The sequence below is a fragment of the Lepidochelys kempii genome, chromosome 1 (genome assembly GCF_965140285.1).
Source record: "Lepidochelys kempii isolate rLepKem1 chromosome 1, rLepKem1.hap1, whole genome shotgun sequence".
Classification (NCBI taxonomy): domain Eukaryota; kingdom Metazoa; phylum Chordata; order Testudines; family Cheloniidae; genus Lepidochelys; species Lepidochelys kempii.
The window spans coordinates 343,283,333-343,306,756 of record NC_136380.1 but is presented as its reverse complement, the minus strand read 5'-3'; the positions used below and the strand labels follow the sequence as shown (position 1 = coordinate 343,306,756).

General features: G+C 44.9%; 1 protein-coding gene and 1 non-coding gene across 4 annotated transcripts; both read left to right on the top strand.

The window, feature by feature from the left end:
* Positions 1 to 19: 19 nt before the first annotated feature.
* RBM17 (RNA binding motif protein 17) lies at positions 20 to 22,837 on the top strand. 3 transcript variants are annotated; one of them, XM_073328848.2, is made up of 12 exons: positions 20 to 145; positions 5,981 to 6,122; positions 8,797 to 8,913; positions 10,041 to 10,207; positions 13,453 to 13,550; positions 14,699 to 14,755; positions 17,679 to 17,820; positions 20,033 to 20,184; positions 21,239 to 21,312; positions 21,864 to 21,962; positions 22,332 to 22,404; positions 22,547 to 22,837. In XM_073328848.2, exons 2-12 carry the CDS (start codon positions 6,000 to 6,002, stop codon positions 22,648 to 22,650), a joined length of 1,206 nt encoding a protein of 401 aa, XP_073184949.1. In that variant the 5' UTR covers positions 20 to 145; positions 5,981 to 5,999; the 3' UTR covers positions 22,651 to 22,837. The 3 variants fall into 3 exon arrangements, with proteins under 3 accessions (XP_073184949.1, XP_073184947.1, XP_073184948.1); XM_073328846.1 differs by having other exon boundaries at positions 22 to 145; positions 21,236 to 21,312; XM_073328847.1 differs by lacking the exon at positions 20 to 145 and adding an exon at positions 3,797 to 3,816 and having other exon boundaries at positions 21,236 to 21,312.
* Positions 4,401 to 4,562, top strand: LOC140905664 (U1 spliceosomal RNA). The gene has a single exon (XR_012156907.1). It is a non-coding gene; the product is annotated as a U1 spliceosomal RNA (small nuclear RNA).
* Positions 22,838 to 23,424: the final 587 nt, after the last annotated feature.

Here is a 23,424-nt window from a genome sequence, read left to right as displayed (position 1 = left end):
TATCCTCGCTCCCCCGGCGGACCGAGTTCACGCAGCTTACGTACGGGGTTTGCGCAGCGGCCGCGTACGGCGCGCCCGGGCGCCCCAGCCGGCCACAGCCTTTCCCTGCCTCCTCGGCGGCGGGTCGCTGGCGGGCTCTGCCGGGGTGAGCGGTCCCCGGCGCTACGCGAGGCCGGGGCGTTAGGCCGCGCCGGGAGGCCCCGTTTCCGGGGTGGGGGGCAGGGCCCGCTCGGGGGCTTCATGGCGGGGGGCCGCGGGTAATTCCGGGGGTTGTGGAGGGGTAGATTATGGGGGGCTGTGGGGGGTAGGGTGGGAGGTTCGGGGAGGGGGGTAATTCAGGGGTTATGCGGTAGTTTAAGGGGTTCCTGGGGGGCAGATCGGACGGTGCATAGGGGGCTGGGCCAGCCCAGGGGCTGTGGGGGGTAGGGTGGGAGGTTCGGGGAGGGGGGTAATTCAGGGGTTATGGGGTAGTTTAAGGGGTTCCTGGGGGGCAGATCGGACGGTGCATGGGGGGCTGGGCCAGCCCAGGGGCTGTGGGGGGTAGGGTGGGAGGTTCAGGGGGGGGTAATTGAGGGGTTATGAGGTAGTTTAGGGGGTTCCTGGGGGGCAGATCGGGCGGTGCATGGGGGGCTGGGCCAGCACAGGAGCTGTGGGAAGTAGGGTGGGAGGTTCAGGGTGGGTAATTCAGGGGTTATGGAGTAGTTTAGGGGGGCAGATCAGGAGGTGCATAAGGGGTTGGGCCAGCCCAGGGGCTGTGGGGGGTAGGGTGGGAGGTTCGGGGGGGTAATTGAGGGGTTATGGGGTAGTTTAGGGGCTTCTGAGGGCAGATCGGGAGGTGCATGGGGGGCTGGGCCAGCCCAGGGGCTGTGGGGGGTAAAGTGGGAGGTTCGGGGGGGGGTAATTCAGGGGTTATGGGGTAGTTTAAGGGGTTCCTGGGGGGCAGATCGGGCGGTGCATGGGGGGCTGGGTCAGCCCAGGGGCTGTGGGGGGTAGGGTGGGAGGTTCGGGGAGGGGGGTAATTGAGGGGTTATGGGGTAGTTTAGGGGGTTCCTGGGGGGCAGATCAGGAGGTGCATAAGGGGTTGGGCCAGCCCAGGGGCTGTGGGGGGTAGGGTGGGAGGTTCGGGGGGATAATTGAGGGGTTATGGGGTAGTTTAGGGGCTTCTGAGGGCAGATCGGGAGGTGCATGGGGGGCTGGGCCAGCCCAGGGGCTGTGGGGGGTAAGGTGGGAGGTTCGGGGGGGGGTAATTCAGGGGTTATGGGGTAGTTTAAGGGGTTCCTGGGGGGCAGATCGGGCGGTGCATGGGGGGCTGGGTCAGCCCAGGGGCTGTGGGGGGTAGGGTGGGAGGTTCGGGGAGGGGGGTAATTGAGGGGTTATGGGGTAGTTTAGGGGGTTCCTGGGGGGCAGATCAGGAGGTGCATGGGGGGCTGGGCCAGCCCAGGGGCTGTGGGGGGTAGGGTGGGAGGTTCAGGGGGGGTAATTGAGGGGTTATGAGGTAGTTTAGGGGGTTCCTGGGGGGCAGATCGGGCGGTGCATGGGGGGCTGGGCCAGCACAGGAGCTGTGGGAAGTAGGGTGGGAGGTTCAGGGTGGGTAATTCAGGGGTTATGGAGTAGTTTAGGGGGGCAGATCAGGAGGTGCATAAGGGGTTGGGCCAGCCCAGGGGCTGTGGGGGGTAGGGTGGGAGGTTCGGGGGGGTAATTGAGGGGTTATGGGGTAGTTTAGGGGCTTCTGAGGGCAGATCAGGAGGTGCATGGGGGGCTGGGCCAGCCCAGGGGCTGTGGGGGGTAAGGTGGGAGGTTCGGGGGGTGGGGTAATTCAGGGGTTATGGGGTAGTTTAGGGGGTTCCTGGGGGGCAGATCGGGCGGTGCATGGGGGGCTGGGTCAGCCCAGGGGCTGTGGGGGGTAGGGTGGGAGGTTCGGGGAGGGGGGTAATTGAGGGGTTATGAGGTAGTTTAGGGGGTTCCTGGGGGGCAGATCGGGCGGTGCATGGGGGGCTGGGCCAGCACAGGAGCTGTGGGAAGTAGGGTGGGAGGTTCAGGGTGGGTAATTCAGGGGTTATGGAGTAGTTTAGGGGGGCAGATCAGGAGGTGCATAAGGGGTTGGGCCAGCCCAGGGGCTGTGGGGGGTAGGGTGGGAGGTTCGGGGGGGTAATTGAGGGGTTATGGGGTAGTTTAGGGGCTTCTGAGGGCAGATCGGGAGGTGCATGGGGGGCTGGGCCAGCCCAGGGGCTGTGGGGGGTAAGGTGGGAGGTTCGGGGGGGGGGTAATTCAGGGGTTATGGGGTAGTTTAAGGGGTTCCTGGGGGGCAGATCGGGCGGTGCATGGGGGGCTGGGTCAGCCCAGGGGCTGTGGGGGGTAGGGTGGGAGGTTCGGGGAGGGGGGTAATTGAGGGGTTATGGGGTAGTTTAGGGGGTTCCTGGGGGGCAGATCAGGAGGTGCATGGGGGGCTGGGCCAGCCCAGGGGCTGTGGGGGGTAGGGTGGGAGGTTCAGGGGGGGTAATTGAGGGGTTATGAGGTAGTTTAGGGGGTTCCTGGGGGGCAGATCGGGCGGTGCATGGGGGGCTGGGCCAGCACAGGAGCTGTGGGAAGTAGGGTGGGAGGTTCAGGGTGGGTAATTCAGGGGTTATGGAGTAGTTTAGGGGGGCAGATCAGGAGGTGCATAAGGGGTTGGGCCAGCCCAGGGGCTGTGGGGGGTAGGGTGGGAGGTTCGGGGGGGGTAATTGAGGGGTTATGGGGTAGTTTAGGGGCTTCTGAGGGCAGATCGGGAGGTGCATGGGGGGCTGGGCCAGCCCAGGGGCTGTGGGGGGTAAGGTGGGAGGTTCGGGGGGGGGTAATTCAGGGGTTATGGGGTAGTTTAAGGGGTTCCTGGGGGGCAGATCGGGCGGTGCATGGGGGGCTGGGTCAGCCCAGGGGCTGTGGGGGGTAGGGTGGGAGGTTCGGGGAGGGGGGTAATTGAGGGGTTATGGGGTAGTTTAGGGGGTTCCTGGGGGGCAGATCAGGAGGTGCATGGGGGGCTGGGCCAGCCCAGGGGCTGTGGGGGGTAGGGTGGGAGGTTCAGGGGGGGTAATTGAGGGGTTATGAGGTAGTTTAGGGGGTTCCTGGGGGGCAGATCGGGCGGTGCATGGGGGGCTGGGCCAGCACAGGAGCTGTGGGAAGTAGGGTGGGAGGTTCAGGGTGGGTAATTCAGGGGTTATGGAGTAGTTTAGGGGGGCAGATCAGGAGGTGCATAAGGGGTTGGGCCAGCCCAGGGGCTGTGGGAAGTAGGGTGGGAGGTTCAGGGGGGGTAATTCAGGGGTTATGGAGTAGTTTAGGGGGTTCCTGGGGGGCAGATCGGGCGGTGCATGGGGGGCTGGGCCAGCCCAGGGGCTGTGGGGGGTAAGGTGGGAGGTTCGGGGGGTGGGGTAATTCAGGGGTTATGGGGTAGTTTAGGGGGTTCCTGGGGGAGGCCAGCATGCGGGTTGTTGGGGGTAGATCGGGAGGAGTTATGGGGGCCTGGGCTATAGATCGGGGGGCACCAGGCCCAGCCAGCTGGAGGGGCTGGTGAGCTACTTAGGAGGCTTGGACAGGGGCTGGGGCTTTCAGGCTTGAAGAGCGGCTCTACCAGCAGCTCCCAGGGCCAGGCCTGTTCTGGGGACCAAAGGGGTGGCCAGGTCCAGTCAGCTGGGCTGGTTGGCTGCAGGCTTGGGGGGGTGACGATTTGGGTGATGGCTTGTGGTCCAGCGCTGGGGGAGTGGACCTGAATGGCTGTGTCACTGTAAGCTCCTGCCACAGAGTCAGGCATCGACCCAGCCCTTCACCCTTCATACATCTTAAACTGTGAGGGTCTTTATGTAAGACTTCAGTGACTGAGACGTTCTCAGCTCTGTTCAGGGGCCAGTGCCTGTGGCCCTTCCCCTCAGAACTGGGGTTTGTCACCGTTTCCCTCCATTCCTGTCTGTCTCACTACTGGTGTTAAGTGTTGTAGACTCCTCAGGCAGGGGTCACCCCCGGTTGTGTGTTTACATGTGGCCAAGTGATCCTGATACTGGCTTTTCGGGGGGCTACTGCAGTACAAACAATAGCAATAGCCCCAGCGAAAATTCCCATCTGTTTCTATGCAGTGTGCTCTGCCCCAGTTGACCCCCTTATTTCCATCCCAGTGCAAGATGAAATCAGTTTTCTGTGTGCTGTGAACTTTGTTACATGATCTTTGATTGACTGTATAATCACTAGTTTATTTGTTATTTATTTCAAAGTGTTCACGCACCGCCTCTAAGAGCACAGCGTTAAACGTAAATTATGCTAGCCACTTCCAGTGAGTTGTATAACAATACCACCAGGGCTCGGAGTCCCAATGTATTTGAATGATCAGATTGTTAGGAGCAATGCATCAAAATTAACATGAAGCTGAATAATGTTGGATGATGGTCCGTCCTGACTATGGTCGTGATCATGAAGGTGGTTTTCTCTGGGTGAGGGTCATCCACTGCACTGCGGGTCTGCTGACCTCTGCGATTTCCCCAAATAGGAGAAACTCGACTATAATTTGTAGTAGTGAGGGACTGCATTCATGCTTTCCCGTGGCTTTTTTGGGGACTTCAATAGGTATAACATATCTTGATGCAATATAGCCTCTTCTCTTTTCCTGTACAGTCCTGCTCTGGGTCCTCATTTTTCTGTCAATCATCACATGGCATAAATGTCACTTTGGCTTCAATCCTGCCGTTGGTTCCACACTGGAAAATCCTTGCTCCTCTGTCATTAGGGCTCCACTGCATGGATCTGATTGCAGGATCAAGACCTTAATAGTGAGAGGCCCATGACTAGAACATGTTACTGATGACAGTAGGCTGAGATCTCTTCATGCAGCTGAGGTGGTTGGCTGCAGGCCTGGGGGTGATAACTTTTGCCTGAATCCTTTTCAAATTCAGGTGTAACATCACATGGAGAGTGTTTTTTTCCCCATGCTGTTGATGTTATGGATTTTTATTGTCTATAATTAGAAAGGCATTTGGGGGGCCTTTGTGTGCTATGGAAATGTCAGGTGATATTTTGGCAAACCTAATTAGTGTAGAAGGATATTGGCTTTTTACTTAGTAGGATGATACAAAAAAGTTCTCAGGTGTAGCAGGAAGAGTTAAATTTAAAAATCTACTTATAGGCATAGATTTTAAGACATTATCATCATCTAGTATGACCTGCATGATGCCACGGGAACTCACCCAGTAGTTTCAGCCCGTAACTCAGGGGTGGGCAAACTTTTTGGCCCGAGGGCCACATTGGGGAATAGAAATTGTATGGCTGGACGTGAATGCTCACAAAAATGGGGTGGGGGGCGGGCTCTGGGGTGAGGCTGGGGATGAGGAGTTTGAGGTGCAGGAGGGTGCGCTGGGCTGGGATCGAGGGGTTTGGAGAGCAGGAGGGGGATCAAGGCTGGGGGTTGGGTCGTGGGGAGAGTCTCAGGGGTGCTGGCTTTGAGTGGCGCTGACCTCAAGCGTGGTGCGGACCGTAGTTTCACCACTCCTGCCATAACTTCTGTTTTAGCTGTGGTGTACATTTTAAAAATACAACTAGTCTTGATTTAAAAGTTTTGAGTGATGGTGAATCCACCACATCTAACACCACAGATGTAATATTAGAAAATGTCTAATATCACTTGATACCTGGGGGACATTTATGGAAGCACTGCACAGCTTTTTGAATGGTAACTTGTTTTGTTGCCCTATGGCCTTTATGAGAGAGACAGACACAAGTACCACTGTCTGGGGGGAAAAACAAATTAGGGACTAATATGTTGCTATTTTTTCATAATTTGCCCTTGTTTTGGAAAGGAAATTTAGTGTAGGTCTGTTGATCTTTAATATTTCTTTTAAAAAAACAGAACCCTGCCCCCCCCCAACACCTTGGAGTCCAAATGTTTCCAAAATAATATTTAGTTAACTATTTATGTCTAATGTTATTAAAATTATTAATTCAGCCTAACTTTTCTTTTGTCTTTTAGTTTTAACCGGAAGGGGAAAATGTCACTTTATGATGACCTGGGAGTGGAAACCAGCGATTCGAAAACAGAAGGCTGGTCCAAAAATTTCAAACTACTGCAGTCTCAGTTGCAGGTGAAGAAGGCGGCTCTCACTCAAGCAAAGGTACAGATATTGCTGCTCCCGATGGCTCAAGGTTGCTGGCCATAGGGAATGCTGTCTTTTTAAATTTTTCTCCTGAAATGCTGGTCTTAGTAGGATTTCCTTTGTACTGAGCACGCTGCGGAGTGTACATTCCCAGCTGTACAGACTTTTGGATGCATTGTCAGGCTTTGTTCTTCAGTTGGTAGTGGGCAGCACTAGAAGAATACTCCTGGTGAATTCTGCGCCAAATTAAAAATTCTGCGCACCATATTTTAAAATTCTGCATATTTTTTGTCAAAATACCACAATATAATCAAGCTAGCTTCAAATATGTTGATAATTTATTTAAACTGCAATACAATGGATGGAGAATGGGAGTGGGGAGCATTGGAGGAAATCACCAAACCCCTTCTGTCTAATAGTAATGTAGCTAGTATTGACCCTTTACTTTTAGATATTAGTCAACAAATATATGCAGCCATATGCTCAGTGTTACATCGTAGGCAACTGAAGAGCAAGTGAGGACTGAGTACTCAAACTCACAATTTATACTGGCTACCGACCATCTCCAAAAAGGTCAGTAGCAAACAGTTCATGGAGCACATTTTGATAGGAAATTTTTTTAGTCCAAGCATTTAGACTAGTTCTAATCACTAAAGCACCATAAGCATTTATAAGGTCGTACTTCCTTTACAATAAAGCTCCTTTACACCACTCTGGCAATGTAAAGGAGCCTTAAAACTTTTATATTCCTGGGGGAATTCACTAAGAACAATGGGAACAATTTGCTAAGCAGGCAGGCTGCTATATTCTGCTCTGCCTGAGGGAACAGAGCCTGCCCCACACCTGCCTCTTCAAAAACACCCCAAAGCCCTGCCCCTCCACGCCGAGCGTCCTGCAATAGCGAGTGAGAGGGACACAGTGTCTCTCTCTCACACACGACTGCCCTGCCCACCCCTCCCCCCCACGGTGATTTATGTCTCTACCGGCTGCTATGGGTGTCCAAACTGACCTGCCTGCACTGCTGGGGAGCGGGTGCAGGAGTGCTCTTGTGGCTTCCCTTTGCTTCCCTGTCAGAAGTCATTTTTCTGCAGGGAAGCAAAGAAATCTGTGGGGGCCATGAATTCTGTGTGCATGCAGTGACACGAAATTCCCCCAGGAGTATGCAGTAGAAGCAAGAACAAAGTGGTATAAGTTCTCTGAGACCCTTCATATAAAGTATAGCATAATTAATATATGCACAGCATGGCTGTGGGAACTGCTTTCATTTCTTAAATAAATAATTAAGTGTTGATGTGGAGCTCAAATTTAACCCTGAAGACATTAAATTGGGTACTTAAGTATTTTAAAAATAAGTGAATAGGCAAGGCTGGTTCAGCCTTTGATGGGAAATTGGAGATGTTCAATTTTTTGTGCTGCTTGGTATTTGGTAACTGTTGTTGTTGGCCAACTTGCATCATTTCTTGCTTATCATTTTAAAAGCCGCCAGAGGCTGCGGTGTGATTCCTGGTATTGCCAATCAGGTCAGAAATTGCTGCTGAGAATATTTCCAGTCCACTTAGAAGGCTGAAAGGAAGGCAGAGAAAGTATAAACTAATTCCTTCAGGGAAAATGAAGAAGCAAGTTTGTACCAAGCTGTCTTCTCTCAATATATTGCAACATGACATCATCATTGTCCTACTTCTTTTGTTGATGAATGAATGAATGTATTTTTCGTGTGCTTCAGTCACAGGCTGCTGCTGTCAAAGTCTCCATAGTTTCTGGTGCAAAGAAGATCAATTAGAAGAGGGAAAAATATAGTTAAACTTTTAAATAGTAAAATCCTTTCTTGGGGCTAAATCCTGTTTTCAGTTACCCTTGTGGAAATCAGTGCAATTACTCCAGATTTATGCTGCTGTAATTGAGAGCAGAATTTGGTCCTTAATTTACGAGTTTTGTACAGATGAAACCTGAAATAAGGCTACAACTGATAGATGTGATCTTTTAAAGCACCCCCTTCTGTGTGGTTCTGAGGCACGATGTGCCAATCTGTCTGTCTTTTCTTGGAAACCCATCCAACTATATATATAAGAATGTATTAATCCTGTTTTTAGAAAGTTCTATTTTCCTCATGGTGAAATGTGAAAACCAACAGGACTTTAGTGAAAGAAAAGACCTATTCTGCTGCTCTTATTCAAACAAAGCTCTTCACTGAGGAGATTCTCTCAATTTTAAAGGTATATTTTCAGTTCTAGACTTAGAAAACCAAACACATTTCCGGTCTGATCCTGCTCCTATTGAAGTTAATGGCAAAACTCCTATTGAATTCAGTCGGGTAGGATCAAGCCCGTTAAGGTTTATGTTGGATGTGTGTTCCTGTATAAGCTTTACAGCGGCAGTCAATAAACTTTAGCCATAGAGCTGTATTGTGACCCATTGTGCTGGTGCATAAATAACATATGAAATGAACAATCACAACTTCAAGCACGGTTAGAAATGCTGAGGAAGGACTATATGTTGGTAAAATGAAAATGCAAGTGGTATGGTAAGTTTTGCATGGGGCAGAGAGGCAGGATTGAGGCCTGAGACGATATTCATCCAATTTTAAGCTTTCTTGAAATCAAGAAACATCTAGTTTAGGAATATGAAGTAAATACCCCCTTTTAAAAAAATGAATGTATTGTCTTCTGCTTTTTTTGTATTTTGATGGTTTCAGAGTCAGAGAACAAAACAAACGACAGTCCTTGCTCCAGTGATTGACCTGAAGCGAGGGAGCTCTTCTGATGACAGACAGATTGTAGACACGCCACCTCATGTAGCTGCTGGGTTAAAGGTAAGGCTAGATCAGCTTAAAAACACAGCAGATTACATCTGATTCTGAATTCTCGTTTTCTTTCTCTGCCTTCTGTAGTAGTCTGCATTTTATTTATTAATTTACTTGTCCTACTGGTCTCAACTGTTCTACTTGCTTTTAGCCTCTCTTCTGTTCAGACTTATTTTCAATCATGAAAATTCCAAATGTATGCAAACTTCTCCCGGTGCTACAGTCTATAAATATATAGACTACTGAGGGCATGTCTACATGGCGGGGTAGGGGACATTATGTGCTCTACAGGAATGTGATTTCTAAAGTTCACTGACATGTTGCACATCATTTGGCCCGTGTAAACCCTGTTGGTGCACTTTTCCATAGTTCAACTACAGTAAGGAACCTTTAGTGTGCACTAGGAGAGTATACACAGGCCAATTGATGTGCAACTCATCAGTGCACTTTAGAAATCATAGCCCTATAGAGTGCATTACCTCACCATGTAGACAAACCCTTAGTGTTCTTAATTGAACTAAAAAGTATGCGTTTACATAGCACCTTTCTTTTGAGGAGTTCAGGGCACTTTGCAAGCAACCCTGTGAGGTAGGTAGGTTGGGGGGAAAAAATTAAATTGCGATCCTATCATGCTTGGAAGTGGTCTTTTATAACAAACAGAAGAAATCTAATCTAATCTCCAGAGCAAATATTCCTTCCAGATGGAATAAGAAGGGTTGGGGATGTCAATCCTTAATATAGTAGCAGACAGATGGATACAAGCTCACAGGTTTCTTTCAAGCACCCCTCCCAGCCCTACGCAAGCAGGCTGTAGTTTTGGATAGAGAACTTATTGGGTATTAATGTGACCTTAGCTATGCTTGTTTGGCACCTCTTTGTGTTTGGAAGGGAGTGGGTGGGATAGTTGTTTTCTGCACACAAAAAATTGAGCGGAAAGTGACATAGGGTAAAACCTTTGCCATTGAAGTCCATGGCAAAACTCCCGTTGACTTCACTCAGACTAGGATTTCACTTTCTATCTAAGCAGTCTGAAGATATTAAACTTATTTGTTGGTAGTGGTAAAAACAACTGGCTTATTCCAACTGCTGCTCTTAGGTGTCTGATCACATTGATATTTATGCTTTTTCTGTGTAAGGATCCCGTACCTAGTGGTTTTTCTGCAGGAGATGTGCTGATTCCTTTGGCTGATGAATATGATCCTATGTTTCCCAATGATTATGAGAAAGTAGTAAAACGCCAGAGGGAGGAACGACAAAGACAGCGTGAGCTGGAGAGGCAAAAAGAGATTGAAGAAAGAGAAAAGTAAGACTTTAGTTTCGGTTCCTGAGATGGGACACTTTTTTTTATTCAGCATTCAGTTAAAAGAAGTTAATTGCATATTGTTATTTCTGGCTTCTCAAAGCATGAGAGAAAATATTCCTCAATCCAGGTAAAAGCATTGGTGTCATTAAAATAAGCATTTACTCTACAGCTCCTTGGTTCCTGTATGATAGTGTATTTTAAATTAGTAGCTGATTAATCTTATTGGATATCTGGCAGGTGTTTTCCCTGCTATTTCAATACAATATTGAAAACATGTCCAGCTTTATTAGTAGGATTAATGGGCCAAATTCCTCCATGATGTGTGTCCTCTGTAGTTAATGAAGTTACAAGAGGGATAACCTAGGTCCTACTTCTGCTAATTCCCTCCACCTTTCTGGTCAAGTAGACTGCTTCCTCTTCTTTTAGTCATGATCGCCATCCTTCCAGTGAAAGAGGACAACCTGGGACTCTCTGAGGCCCTTTCATGCTGTTCCTTATTTGGGGTCAAAGGGTCACTGAAATCTGAATTAATCTTAAGGTAATTCTACACTCAGGCTGGAGAGGTAGTTTCCAGCTTGGTTAGATGTGCACACACTGGCTTTGAGTGAGCTAGCATGCTAAAAGCTGGTGTGGCTGGACAGGTTAGCTATTGGAGTAAGTACTGAGGGTCCTGGGTAGGTTTGTACTCAGGGTGGTTGGCTGCCCCGCCCATGCTGCCATGGCTGTACTGCTATTTTTAGATACTATCTTGATCAAAGCTAGCATGTGTTCATCTACCCAAACCAGAAATTACACCTCCAGCTGCAGAGTTAGATGTACCCTTACCTACAGCTTCACCATTGATTGCCAGGGCTCCTTCTTATTTTTCTGTAAACCCAACAAAAGAGAGGGAATAAATACATAATGAATATTGATGGCTCTACAACAGTGGTGGGCAACCTGCGGGCCACATGCAGCCTGTCAGGGTAATCCGCTGGCGGGCCATGAGACAGTGTTTACATTGACCGCCTGCAGGCACGGCTGCCCACAGCTCCCAGGGACCGCGGTTCTCCATTCCCAGCCAATGGGAGCTGCAGGAAGCGGCACGGGCCTCAGGGACATGCTGGCCGCCGCTTCCCACAGCTCCCATTGGCCAGGAACGGTGAACCGTGGCCACTGGGCGCTGTGGGTGGCCGTGCCTGCGGGCGGTCAATGTAAACACTGTCTCGTGGGCTGCACGCGGGTTAATCCGCTGGCAGGCCACGTGCAGCTGGCAGGCTGCAAGTTGCCCACCACTGCTCTACAACCTCAGGAAACAAACCATCTTCAAAAAATGATTTTATGTCATGAGACTTGAATATGAGATTACTCTAGAATGTGTTTCAATAACCAAGTCTGCACTAAGCAGGGATGCATTGTTGCGGCAACACAAGTATTTGTATGGTGCAGTCTCTAGAAAATATATTTGGGGATATTTGCTTTTTAATACAGAGAGTCTCTTGAGAGTATTGTCAGGTGCCTCAATGATACCTAATTGTGGGACCTCTATTCTTAACTAACCTCTGTTAGCACAATTTTCATGGCTAGTGCTGGGGATGGGAGTTTTTTCCCCTTTGTGTTTGAGGCTGTTGTGTAATATTTGTAAATGTCTTACAAGTATCTACTTTTTTCTTTCTTAAAAGACCACAATCTGGGCTGTCATGATCCTCATTTAAGATTGTATTAAAGAACATGCAGATATTACATGACTTAAAACATGACCCTAAGGTCAAAACAAATATTTTTATTTTACTAATCTACATTTTCACCGATTTGAGATTTATACATGGTGAATGTTTTGACTGACTGAACCATGGTGATGTTCTTAATCTTTGGTTTCAGAGTAGCAGCCGTGTTAGTCTGTATCCACAAAAAGAACAGGAGTACTTGTGGCACACAACCCCCCAGCGTGAAGCAAATACTCACTAGCAACCATACAACAAAAACACTAACCCAGGAACCTATCCTTGCAACAAAGCCCGATGCCAACTCTGTCCACATATTTATTCAAGTGACACCATCATAGGACCTAATCACATTAGCCACGCCATCAGGAGCTCGTTCACCTGCACATTTACCAATGTGATATATGCCATCATGTGCCAGCAATGCCCCTCTGCCATGTACATTGGCCAAACCGGACAGTCTCTATGCAAAAGAATAAATGGACACAAATCTGACATCAGGAATCATAACATTCAAAAACCGGGGGGAGAGCACTTCAACCTCTCTAGCCACTCAGTAAAAGATTTAAGGGTGGCAATATTGCAACAGAAAGCTTCAAAAACAGACTCCAATGAGAAACTGCTGAGCTTGAATTAATATGCAAACTAGATACCATTAACTTGGGTTTGACTAGAGTCTGGGAGTGGCTGGGTCATTACACATATTGAATCTATTTCCCCATGTTAAGTATCCTCACACCTTCTGGTCAACTGTCCAAGTGGGCCATCTTGATTATCACTACAAAAGTTTTTTTCTCCTGCTGATAATAGCTCATCTTAACTAATTAGCCTCTCACAATTTGTATGGTAACTTCAAACTTATCTCTGTGTGTGTATGTGTATATATATACACACAATCTTACTATATCTTCCATTTTATGCATCCGATGAAGTGGGCTGTAGCCCACAAAAGCTTATGCTCTAATAAATTTCAGAGTAGCAGCCGTGTCAGTCTGTATCTGCAAAAAGAAAAGGAGTACTTGTGGCACCTTAGAGACTAACCAATTTATCTGAGCATTAGCTTAATCTTTGTAACAGAAAACCAGTAAAGCGGTAGGCATACTGTTCAAAGCAAGACAATCAGCCATGGTCTTCCGTTACCTTCCTAGTAATTTCATCCTGCATTTCTTCCATTGCAACCACCTAAATCTGGGGTTTGGTCCGCAAACAGATCTACATGTGCAGATCTTCATTTCTGTGCATTCCCAATGACTTGATTTCAGCATGAAAGTGTGAATGTCTGTTGGAGGATTGGACCCCATCTAGTGTTTAAAAAATGATTTGTTCTATAAAGGATGAAAGCAGAAAATGTGAAAACCGGAAAGAATCAATCAAAACAAACAAAAGGCAGTTTGCTTATAAGAGACATCTTAGCTGATAAAGCATTATATGAAATGCAGATGAGGAGCTAGTAATGTAATTCACACTGCAAGCATTTCTCTGAAACATTAGTTCTTTTTTCACTTGATAGTTTCTTACCATAATTCCTATTCTAATTATTAGGAGACGTAAAGACCGGCATGAAGCCAGTGGGTTTTCAAGAAGACCAGATCCAGATTCTGATGAAGATGAAGATTATGAGAGAGAGAGGAGGAAAAGAAGTAAGAGGAGAATTGTCTAACTTTATGTCCTTGGGCAAATCAAATTCTCTGCAGTCAGTTTTTTGCTGTAAACTATTCCTCCCCTCTCACCCCAAGAATCTAGTGTCCATTGGCCTCCTATAATACATTTGTCACTTTATTATGGAGTAGCTGTTGTAGAGTAGGAAACCACATTCTTTTTTGGGGGTAAAAGAGACCCCTTTTTTGCCTGTGAAATTCCCTTTTAACATTAGTTTTTAGATACACGCGTTAGAGATTTCTGAATGATGTAGGCTCCAGTGAACAGAGGTGCATGAGCTCATTCTTGTGGTTTGATTTTAAAAGATTGAGCTCTGACTTAATGTGTGCAATCACTGCACCTCTCCTTATTTGAAAGCCCTTGGAGCCACATAATAAAATGCAGCTCTGTGTGGATGGGTATCTCTCTCAGTTCAGAGAAACTAAAAATCTGCTCTGAATTTCAGTAGCAGATTCACCGTTGGTAATACAGACCCACTTCTTTAGATCTTCATTTTTGAAACAAGGCTATGTTTAATAAAACGCGTATGTTCTGTAGTGTATGTTTAGAACTACTTTGCCATTCACGCTTCCCTGACTGGAAAAGGCCCTCTGTTTCGCACTCTTGTGTTAATGTAATTGTCCTTGAGTACAATATAATTTTTTAGTTGGCTTGATGAGCAGACAATCTTTGAGTTGAGGTTCCATTTTAATGCAGTCTTTACTGCTGCGGTCTTTATTGCTACAGTCTTCCAAAATCACGGGTATTGATTTTAAGGCAGTTGTATTGCATAATTTTTATTCACATCCCCGTAGCACATCGGCTTGGTATGATATGGTATCCTTTGATATATTAGAAATCTTAAGTTTGCAGCAGTTTATTAACTATCACCGTTAAGATTTCCAAGTCAGATGCTTTTTCCACCACTTTGATGCTTGTTATTGGCAGCAAGCTATATAAAAATGTGTGTGCAAAGTCCTTCAGCGAGCACCATGATTTCTTGTAGGAGTCCTGGGGTTGTATGTTTGTGCTTCCGGTGGCCGCCTTGCATTAATGTGTCCGGAAGAGTTTTGTTATCTCAAATGACAAAACACTTCATCTGCATGAAGGTCTTACATTCCAATCACATGATTTATAATTTCATTCACAGGCATGGGAGGTGCTGCCATTGCACCACCTACGTCTCTTGTTGAGAAGGACAAAGAACGTATGTATATCAAAATCAATGCTTTGACCTTTACATTTTCTAACCCTTGAAAAACAGTTTAAGTCCCTACTTAAACTTTCCGCTCAGCGAGGGACAGATCCTGCCGTTCCCCTGCACAGGCATGGAGGTCCCTGGCTGCAGAGGGTAGGGGGACAGGGTGCTCGGAACTTGAGCAGGGGATTTGCACCACCTGCATGCTTCAGAGCTGCAGTTCACAGGGTTTTCTTCTGTGAGGAGTGGTATAACTGGCTGGTCCATAATGGCATGGATTGTGTCAGCCATTCACATGCTACATAAAGGAGGAAGTGCAGCAGGTAGACCAACCATGCAGCTGCAGAGCTGTTTCGCTCCATATTGGTGGGCAGGGGAGGATTTCTCCACCCTTCCCACACCCCTGGGTACTCTTGTACATGTTCTGTTTCAAGGGTCTGTGTGTAGGGATGGGAGTTTATCCCTTGGGAGGTGAGGGCTGGGTGGTTCTCAGTTTCTCAGTGACATTAGTTTTAAAGACAAGATTGCAATATGTGTATCGGGGCATTTAAATCAAGGCGATTTAAATCACCAAGTGGAAAGCCTCAGTTTAAATCATCAATTTTAATCAACTTTTCCATTTTTATTTCAATTATTTTCTAAAGAAAGGTGCATTTTCATTCGTTGATATAACCATTAAAACATGTTGCTTTACAATTAAATAGAGCCTTTGCATTACTTTTTGCTACCTGGGAAGGTGCATTATAACTATATACCTTTATTTAAGCAATTACATAGCTTAATATTTTCTGATTCTTATTAATTGTATATTTTTATTGCGTTAGAAAATAGTGAACGATAATTGTTTACTAGATAATTAACTCTTTGCTCATGATTTACATCAAGCTGCATTAGGATGGTAACTAGAATCTAATTAAACACACAAATTATCATATAAAATTTACTTTTATTAAACAATACAAGTCCTAAATATGGTACATGACCTTCTGTGCCATATGTATAAAGCTTGACCTCACAGGTTAGAATCAATGGAAAAACATTTTTCTTTATATAGAAAAGCAGCCTTTAACTCAGAATTTTTTATAGAAGTTTATGGATTCAGCATATTCATTTTTATTTAAATGTTTTAAGAGATTCTGATAAGTTTACGCCTTAACATATTTTGTATTAAATTCAGATTTCATTTCAAGCAAGTTTATTTTTAAAAAGAAAAATTATAATTTAAATAAAATAAAAAGCACACTCAAACTTTTTTGACATTTGTTTTGTAGTTTTAGCTTTTAATTAAAATTCATTAACATCTCATTATGCATGTACAAGTATAAATGTGTTTGTGAATATTTTATACATAAAGAACTCTTTCCCTTGGGAGTCCTGAAATGATTTATCAGAATAAGGTGGTGGTGGAGGGCAGGGAATTGAGATGTAAAGGTTGACTAAGACTAAGTGGGGACATAAATTTCTGCAAATATTTAAGGTTGTAAACACCAAAGACAAAGAAGAATTGTTTAGGGGAGTATAGTTAAGAGCAATTGGATAGAGTCAAGGAATGTTAAATATAGGCTGGAACTCAGAAAAAATAACCTAAGGGCGTGATCTCTTAAAGTGTGAAATGATCTCATAAGGGAATCAATGTAAGCCTTATTTCCTGAGACACTTATATCTAGACTGGACAAATCCTAAAAAAAAATTACTACAGGGAACAGTCTTACATTTGGACAGTAGATGGACTGGATTACCTGAATCACCTTGAGGTCTCTTCTGTCTCCGCTTCTATGATTTCCCCAAACTGACGTCTAACTTTTTGTTTAGGTACAATTAGTAATTAACAGAAGTAATCACTCTGAAATGAAATCATAGTATTATATATGCAAACTCACTCGCAACTTCACACTTGTCTGCCACTTTCCTTAGCACCACCATAGTTTGACTTGACTTGTGAGACTGATATGCTCATCTCACTTGGGAATCTGTTATTCCAAAGCTATCAACAGAAAAGAGCCTTTCAACACACAGTTTTTAAGTTGCATTAGTTCTGTCTTTAGGAGTCATTCTTCCTATGCATAAGAGTACAGAGCACTCCTTTTAAGCTTCTTGTTACCAAATTTTGTGCATAACCCAATCTTTCTATAATTCAGTTCGTGATTAAAGAACATATGTTTGGGTTCCCTCTTTCCAGAGAATTTACTGTTGAGGAGACAAATGACCTTAAGATGCAATGGGGAATTGAAACAAACTAACGAAGGGCAGCTAAGTAGAGATGATAGAGCCCTGATTACCTGTAGAAACAAAGAATCAGTGTAATATGCCATACAAATATATCCCCAAACACTTCAGAGGTTAAACCTAGTTACAGAGAGAATTAATAATGGAGAGGAGACATAGTAAGTTGTATGAGCAAGGAAAATAAAGGGCCTGATTCTCATTTACGCTAAGGGCTTGTCTATATTACCTGCTGGATCAACGGGCAGCGATCGATCCAGCGGGGGTCAATTTATCGCTTCTAGTCTAGATGCGATAAATTGACCGTCGAGCGCTCTCCTGTCGACTCCAGTACTCTACCAGGGTGAGAGGCGCAGGCGGAGTCCACGGGAGAGTGTCAGTCGTCGACTTACCTCAGTGAAGACACCACGGTAAGTAGATCTAAGTATGTCAACTTCAGCTATGTTATTCACATAGCTGAAGTTGCGTAACTTAGATCGATCCCCCCACGCCACGTAGACCAAGCCTAAGACCGCATTGTCTTACTCTGGCAGTATAAAGAACCTTAACAGGCAAATTATATTTACGCTACCTTTAAGAGGCCTCAGTGTAAATGAGAGAGAGGCCCATGATGCTGTTAGATGAGATTTGAAAATGGTGGGAAGTGATGACCTATATAGTTCATCAAATGTATTTTGACCAACTAGTAAATGTCTCATGTTTCTTCCAGCTGTACCATCCTTTCCATTTGAAGAGGAGTCAAGACCTCGTGCACCATCTGCCAAAGCAGCTATTCCTCCCCCGGTGTATGATGAGCCAGAAAGACCGCGGTCCCCAACAGGGCCTAGTAATTCTTTCCTTGCTAACATGGGGTAAATATCATTGACAAGTTAACATTTCATGAGAAGTGCCTTGCCGGGGGAGAGGATGAAAGTTAAAAATGTTGTCTCGGTGTGCAGAAGAACACAGTCTTTGCATGTATATTCTTCACTGTAATAACTTAATCTGAATGCAGGAAATGTAGTACACAATGGTTTTGTGTGAATTGGGCCAATGAGTTTGAGGAGGAATGGCCAGTTTTTAGTGAGTTCTGGAGCCCTCTCCAGTATAAAGGTTTATGGCTTGCCCATGCCAAGCTGGTGTGGCCAATTTGTAAGTACGTGTGGCTAGTTCAAGACCCTGAGTGCTTTTTCCTGCCTTTGTCAGAGGCGTGTTGTGTGTAACCTTGAGCAAATCACTGATTTTTTTTTTTCAGAGGCATTGAGCATCTCAACTCTGTTTGAAGTTAGTGGCAGCTGTGGGCGCCACACCCTTACCCAATCTGTGCCTCCCTTTACTCTTCTGTAAAACTGCTTATAATTCCAGCTAGGGGAATATAGAGGCTTAATTAATGTTTATAACGTGCTTGGAGACCTCAACTGAAAGGTGTAATATTTATTTGTGATAATTACGATTTATATTCAACTCCACGCACGTTAATTTTTATGTAACTGCAGGGTAATTACAGTACTAGCACTCACAAGAGTCACAGCCATGAAAGTAAAAAGAAACGGAGGACTTGTGGCACCTTAGAGACTAACAAATTTATTTGAGCTATAAGCTTTAGTGAGCTACAGCTCGCTTAATCGGATGCTGAGCTCACGAAAGCTTATGCTGAAGTAAATTTGTCTCTAAGGTGCCACAAGTACTCCTTTTCTTTTTGCAGATACAGACTAACACGGCTGCTACTCTGAAACCAGCCATGAAAGTGTACAAGTATTTTATAGAATACTAATAGCTCACTTTTTCTATATTTATATACTTTGTTTTTCATGCAGTTTTTCTAATAAGGTTTTTTCATCCGATCTGAAAAAGGATTCCCCCAATCTATTGAGTCAGACCTAGTTATTTTCTCTGGTTAGGATTGTCTGGAGACCTTATTTTGAATCAGTGATCCAGAGCTTTCAACTACTTTTAATATTTGTATTTGACTGTATTGTACATTTGAGAAATAGCTAAATGGTCACTGATCTTTCATTTCTCTTTATAATCTTTCATTCCTATCAAGTTAAAAAATAATCTTTTCAGAGAGCGGGATCTTTATACTGTGGTGCAGTGTAAACTTCTGTAGTCTTGTAAGGCCTGTCACATCTTGACCATCCATTCATGATCTGCAAATGAAATGTTGAAAAGACATAACACAAGTTGTGTTTTGAAAAGGCCCATACTTGTTTGGTTGTGTAGCGAACTGTTGACTCACAATTTTTTCCATGGAAAATTAAAAGGTGGAAAAATCAAGACCAAATACAAGGAAATACTTTTTCATACAATATGTCATTAAACAGTGGAACTCATTGCCACATGATGTCATTAAGACAAAGAACAAGATTCAGGAAGGGATTGGACATTAAATGGGTATTAAGAATATCCTGAGTTGTCATAATGATAATAGTTTTGTGAAAGGGATATTGAGCTTCAGGACCTAAGCCTATCTGTGACCTAATATGGAGGACAGATTGCCCCACATCTGCTACTGCGGAGTTCTTATGTTTTCCTCTGAAGCGTCTCATGGTGGATACTGTCAGAGACAAGATACTGGAGTATCTGGACCTTGAGTCTGATCCATTCTGGCTGTTTCTGTGGAATCTGTGACACTTATGTTCGTTGCTAATGAAAGTCATGCTATACCTAACGAGTGCGAGCAGCTTTATTCAGTGATTGAACTGTCTGTGTCCCTATCTGTAATCCGGGGATGATAATAGTTAGTCAGCTTTGTAAAGTGCTGTAAATTTTTAGGTGTTAGAAGCTCCCATATAAGCTCTTCTAGTCGATCTGCGTGTAATAAGATTTTAGGAGTTAGACTATTTTATATGTTCTCTTAAATATTATGGCAACACTAAACTAAGACATGGGTTGTAAACTCCTTGGCAGAGCAGCTGTAGATACCATCTGCACACAACAGTTGGTTTTGCAGGGCAGTATTTGGAACCTGCTTATTGCGAGGGCCTATGTTGAGTTCCCCTGAGCACGAAGATGAAATGTGTTGACAGTGCTGCTTAAGAAATGAAATGAATGGTTGACAACCCGTCCTTTTTCTCTCAACAGAGGCACCGTAGCTCATAAAATCATGCAGAAGTATGGTTTCAGAGAGGGCCAAGGGCTGGGGAAGCACGAACAAGGGCTAAGCACAGCACTGTCAGTAGAAAAAACAAGCAAGAGAGGTGGAAAGATCATTGTTGGTGATGCTGCAGATAAAGGTAACTCGATTCCATTCTGTGGGAAGCTGTTCACCTTGACTGTTTCTGAGAAGGAAACAGGAGTTAAGTTAGGGATCCGGCTCAGTGGTGGCTTTTCTTGTTTTGTTTACCCTATATCTTTGTACACAATGTCGACTCGTTGTGGAACATTGATGACTGATGACAGTTTTTTCTTTGTGGACATTGAAGAATTTAAGTGTTAACAATTGCTCTGTGCCCTACTGCTTTAAATTTTCAGCTCTTCATCCTCTTCACCACCACCCTCTCCAGTTCCATTCTGTGCCTTTCCTCAGTGTAGTCAGGCACCTCCCCTTCCTGCCATCTCATCTCCCTGTTAAAATGTGCTCCCTGCACAAGCAGGTTCTTTCTCAGCATGCACCTTTGATGCAGCCGTCTTTTCCGCTGCTGCTTTCCAGCCCAAAGCTCGGGTCAAGAGGGGAGCTCCATGTGAGCACAGCCCAAGCATGGAGGACAGGTGCCAGGGGTGGAGTGAGTTGGGACACAATCCAAGTAAAAGTCATTCTCCTCTCTACAGTAACTCCCTCACTTAACAGCCCTTAAAAACAGCCATCTTCCAGGTTATCACCACTGGGAAATTAAGAGAGAAATGTAATGTGCAAAAGCTACTGCACATTTGTAAATGCTGCTTTTTGTTCTGATCTCCTTCTCCTTCGTTTCCTGGTAACACTTTATAGTCATGGTTGAAATCATACTTTCCGAGCAGAGTCCCCTGATCTGAAGTCCAGCGAACCTTAGAAGATTTGGTATCTGTTAAAACTGACAGAGGATTATTGGCAAATATAACATTGCCTGTATTTCAGCTTGGTATTCATGCTGTCAGTGATCTGAACAGCCTGTTAAAAGGGAGCCAGTTGTTCCAGTAATTGTTCAAGTAGCCATGAAGTGACTTGGTTCAGTGAAAGGCCTTTACTCCGAGACTACGTTTAGTGGTTTGTAACTGAATGCAGCTATTGGAACAGTTCGATGTAGGCCCCCCAAGGAACATGTTCTAAAAAAATGTAACATATACCGTGACTTACTCTCTTTATAGTAGATGCATCCAAGAAAACTGATTCGAATCCATTAACAGAGATACTAAAGTGCCCGACGAAAGTGGTCTTATTAAGGGTGAGTCAGGAGGACATTTAACTTCACATTTTGTAATATAGACTGTGTGTTTCAATTTTAGTGCTCAAACCCTTTTCTCCTGTTATAAAAGCTCCATGAGATGCCAACTTTTCCCCCCCACATTGTGCACTGTGGTCTTATTCTTGTCCTGCTGTGTTGTTGGAAAATACCTAACAGTTGCCATAATACCTCTGATCATTAGTCTTGATGTGTCTAGCGTGGGGACTGAAAAGAAGTTTTGTTTTTTGCCATTTGAGTACATTGAAATTACAAGGTTTTGATCAATAACTTGTGATAACACAGCTGATCTGTCCTGTATTAACCAGTTAACATGACTGTGGGCCATACAAAGGAAACAATAACTCAAGGATAGCATGTTAGTGCCAGGGAATTGTCTAGCACCATGTGATGCTACAATGGGTGGCCTATGATTTGATGAACTGACACTTATAACTCATTCATAGTTTCAATATAATGCTCCCCCTGGTGGCAGGATGCACCCTTTGTTTAGCATCCATCTGTTGAATTGGTTTTCCTCCCTTTACTTGCAGAACATGGTAGGTGCTGGAGAGGTTGATGAAGATCTAGAAGGTGAAACCAAGGAAGAATGTGAAAAATATGGCAAGGTTGGGAAATGTGTCATCTTTGAGGTAAGAATTAATTGACCTCTTTCTCCACCACATCTATAAATGCTTAACTTTTCAGATGAGGAAGTAGGCAAAAACGCTGAGCTGGAAGTGCTTGGGACTGTTTGGTTCTTGCTGCGATAGCCACGCCTTGTACATCAAGTTATTGTGAAGTTTGGCATGTAGCAGCGTATGGCTATAGACCTGTTCCAATGAACAGCCTTTCCCCAGAGAGAAGTGGGACTCAGCCTGGCTAGCACTGAGCACCACGCTGGCAACTTGATGGGACCACATCTGGTTGCTGTATGTTTTTAATCCTACCTGCTTTTCCTATAAAGCCCAACAGTTCATAGCTGTATTTTGACCATTCTGATCAACTGTCTCTTTTGTCAGATTCCTGGTGCCCCTGATGATGAAGCAGTGAGAATATTTTTAGAGTTTGAGAGGGTTGAATCAGCAATTAAAGGTCAGAGATTGCACTATAATTCCTGTTAATTTCCAAAAGTTGATTTTTAAAAATAGTTATTTTTTTCAAGCAGAACTGTGTTAGCTGGAGAATTGTTTACCTTACTTGGTGTTTAGTGACCTGTTTTTGGCTTGGATTCCAGCTGTGGTGGATCTGAATGGAAGATACTTTGGTGGACGAGTGGTGAAGGCTTGTTTCTACAACCTGGATAAGTTCAGAGTACTGGATCTGGCAGAGCTAGTCTGATTTAAGGACCTAGCTCCAGTTGTCACTGTGCCAGCGATTGTGTTTTCAGCTGGAGGCTGGGAGTAGAGAGGAGACGGCAGCATTCCAAACAAACTGGAAACAAGCCCTCTTGAATGGATTTTTCACATTCATTGTGACTGACGCTTATTTTGTTTTGTTTTTAAGTATAAATCCTTTGAAAGATTCACATCTGTGTGTTTTGATTGCACAGGTTCTGTTTACTGGTCTGGAATCCTGTTTTTTGTAGCTTTCAATTAATTGCACTCTCTTGAAACCCACCGCTGAAGAGCTGTTTTGTCTTTTTCTGGTTTCCTTGTTCTAGTGCTGTAGTATGGAGCACATCATGCTACATCTGCTGTGAGCAGCAAGCTTTGGAAAAGAACTGTGGGCTGGGATATTTTTCTTTTCTGATGCTTCATGGTGGAATCTCTACTCAGCTCATAAACCTCCAGTTTCCCCAATCCAAAGTAATTTGGGGACTCTGGACAGGCAACAGTTTCTCTGTTCTCTTCTGACTCATTAAGGACTTGTTTTAGGGAAAATCTTTTCCATACCAGAATGCAGAGAAAAGTACCAAGGAAAGAATTTGAAATTCTTATTCCTCCCCCTGAACCTAGACAAAATACATAAATTAAACCGATGAGAACCAGGAGAGAGAGTTGATGCAACTAGCCATCCAGAGCTGGAGATCTATGTATGAGCCCCAGTTTACATATAGTTTGAAGGTCTCCAAGTGGACACTTCATCAAACCACGTATTATTGGCCATCTTTGC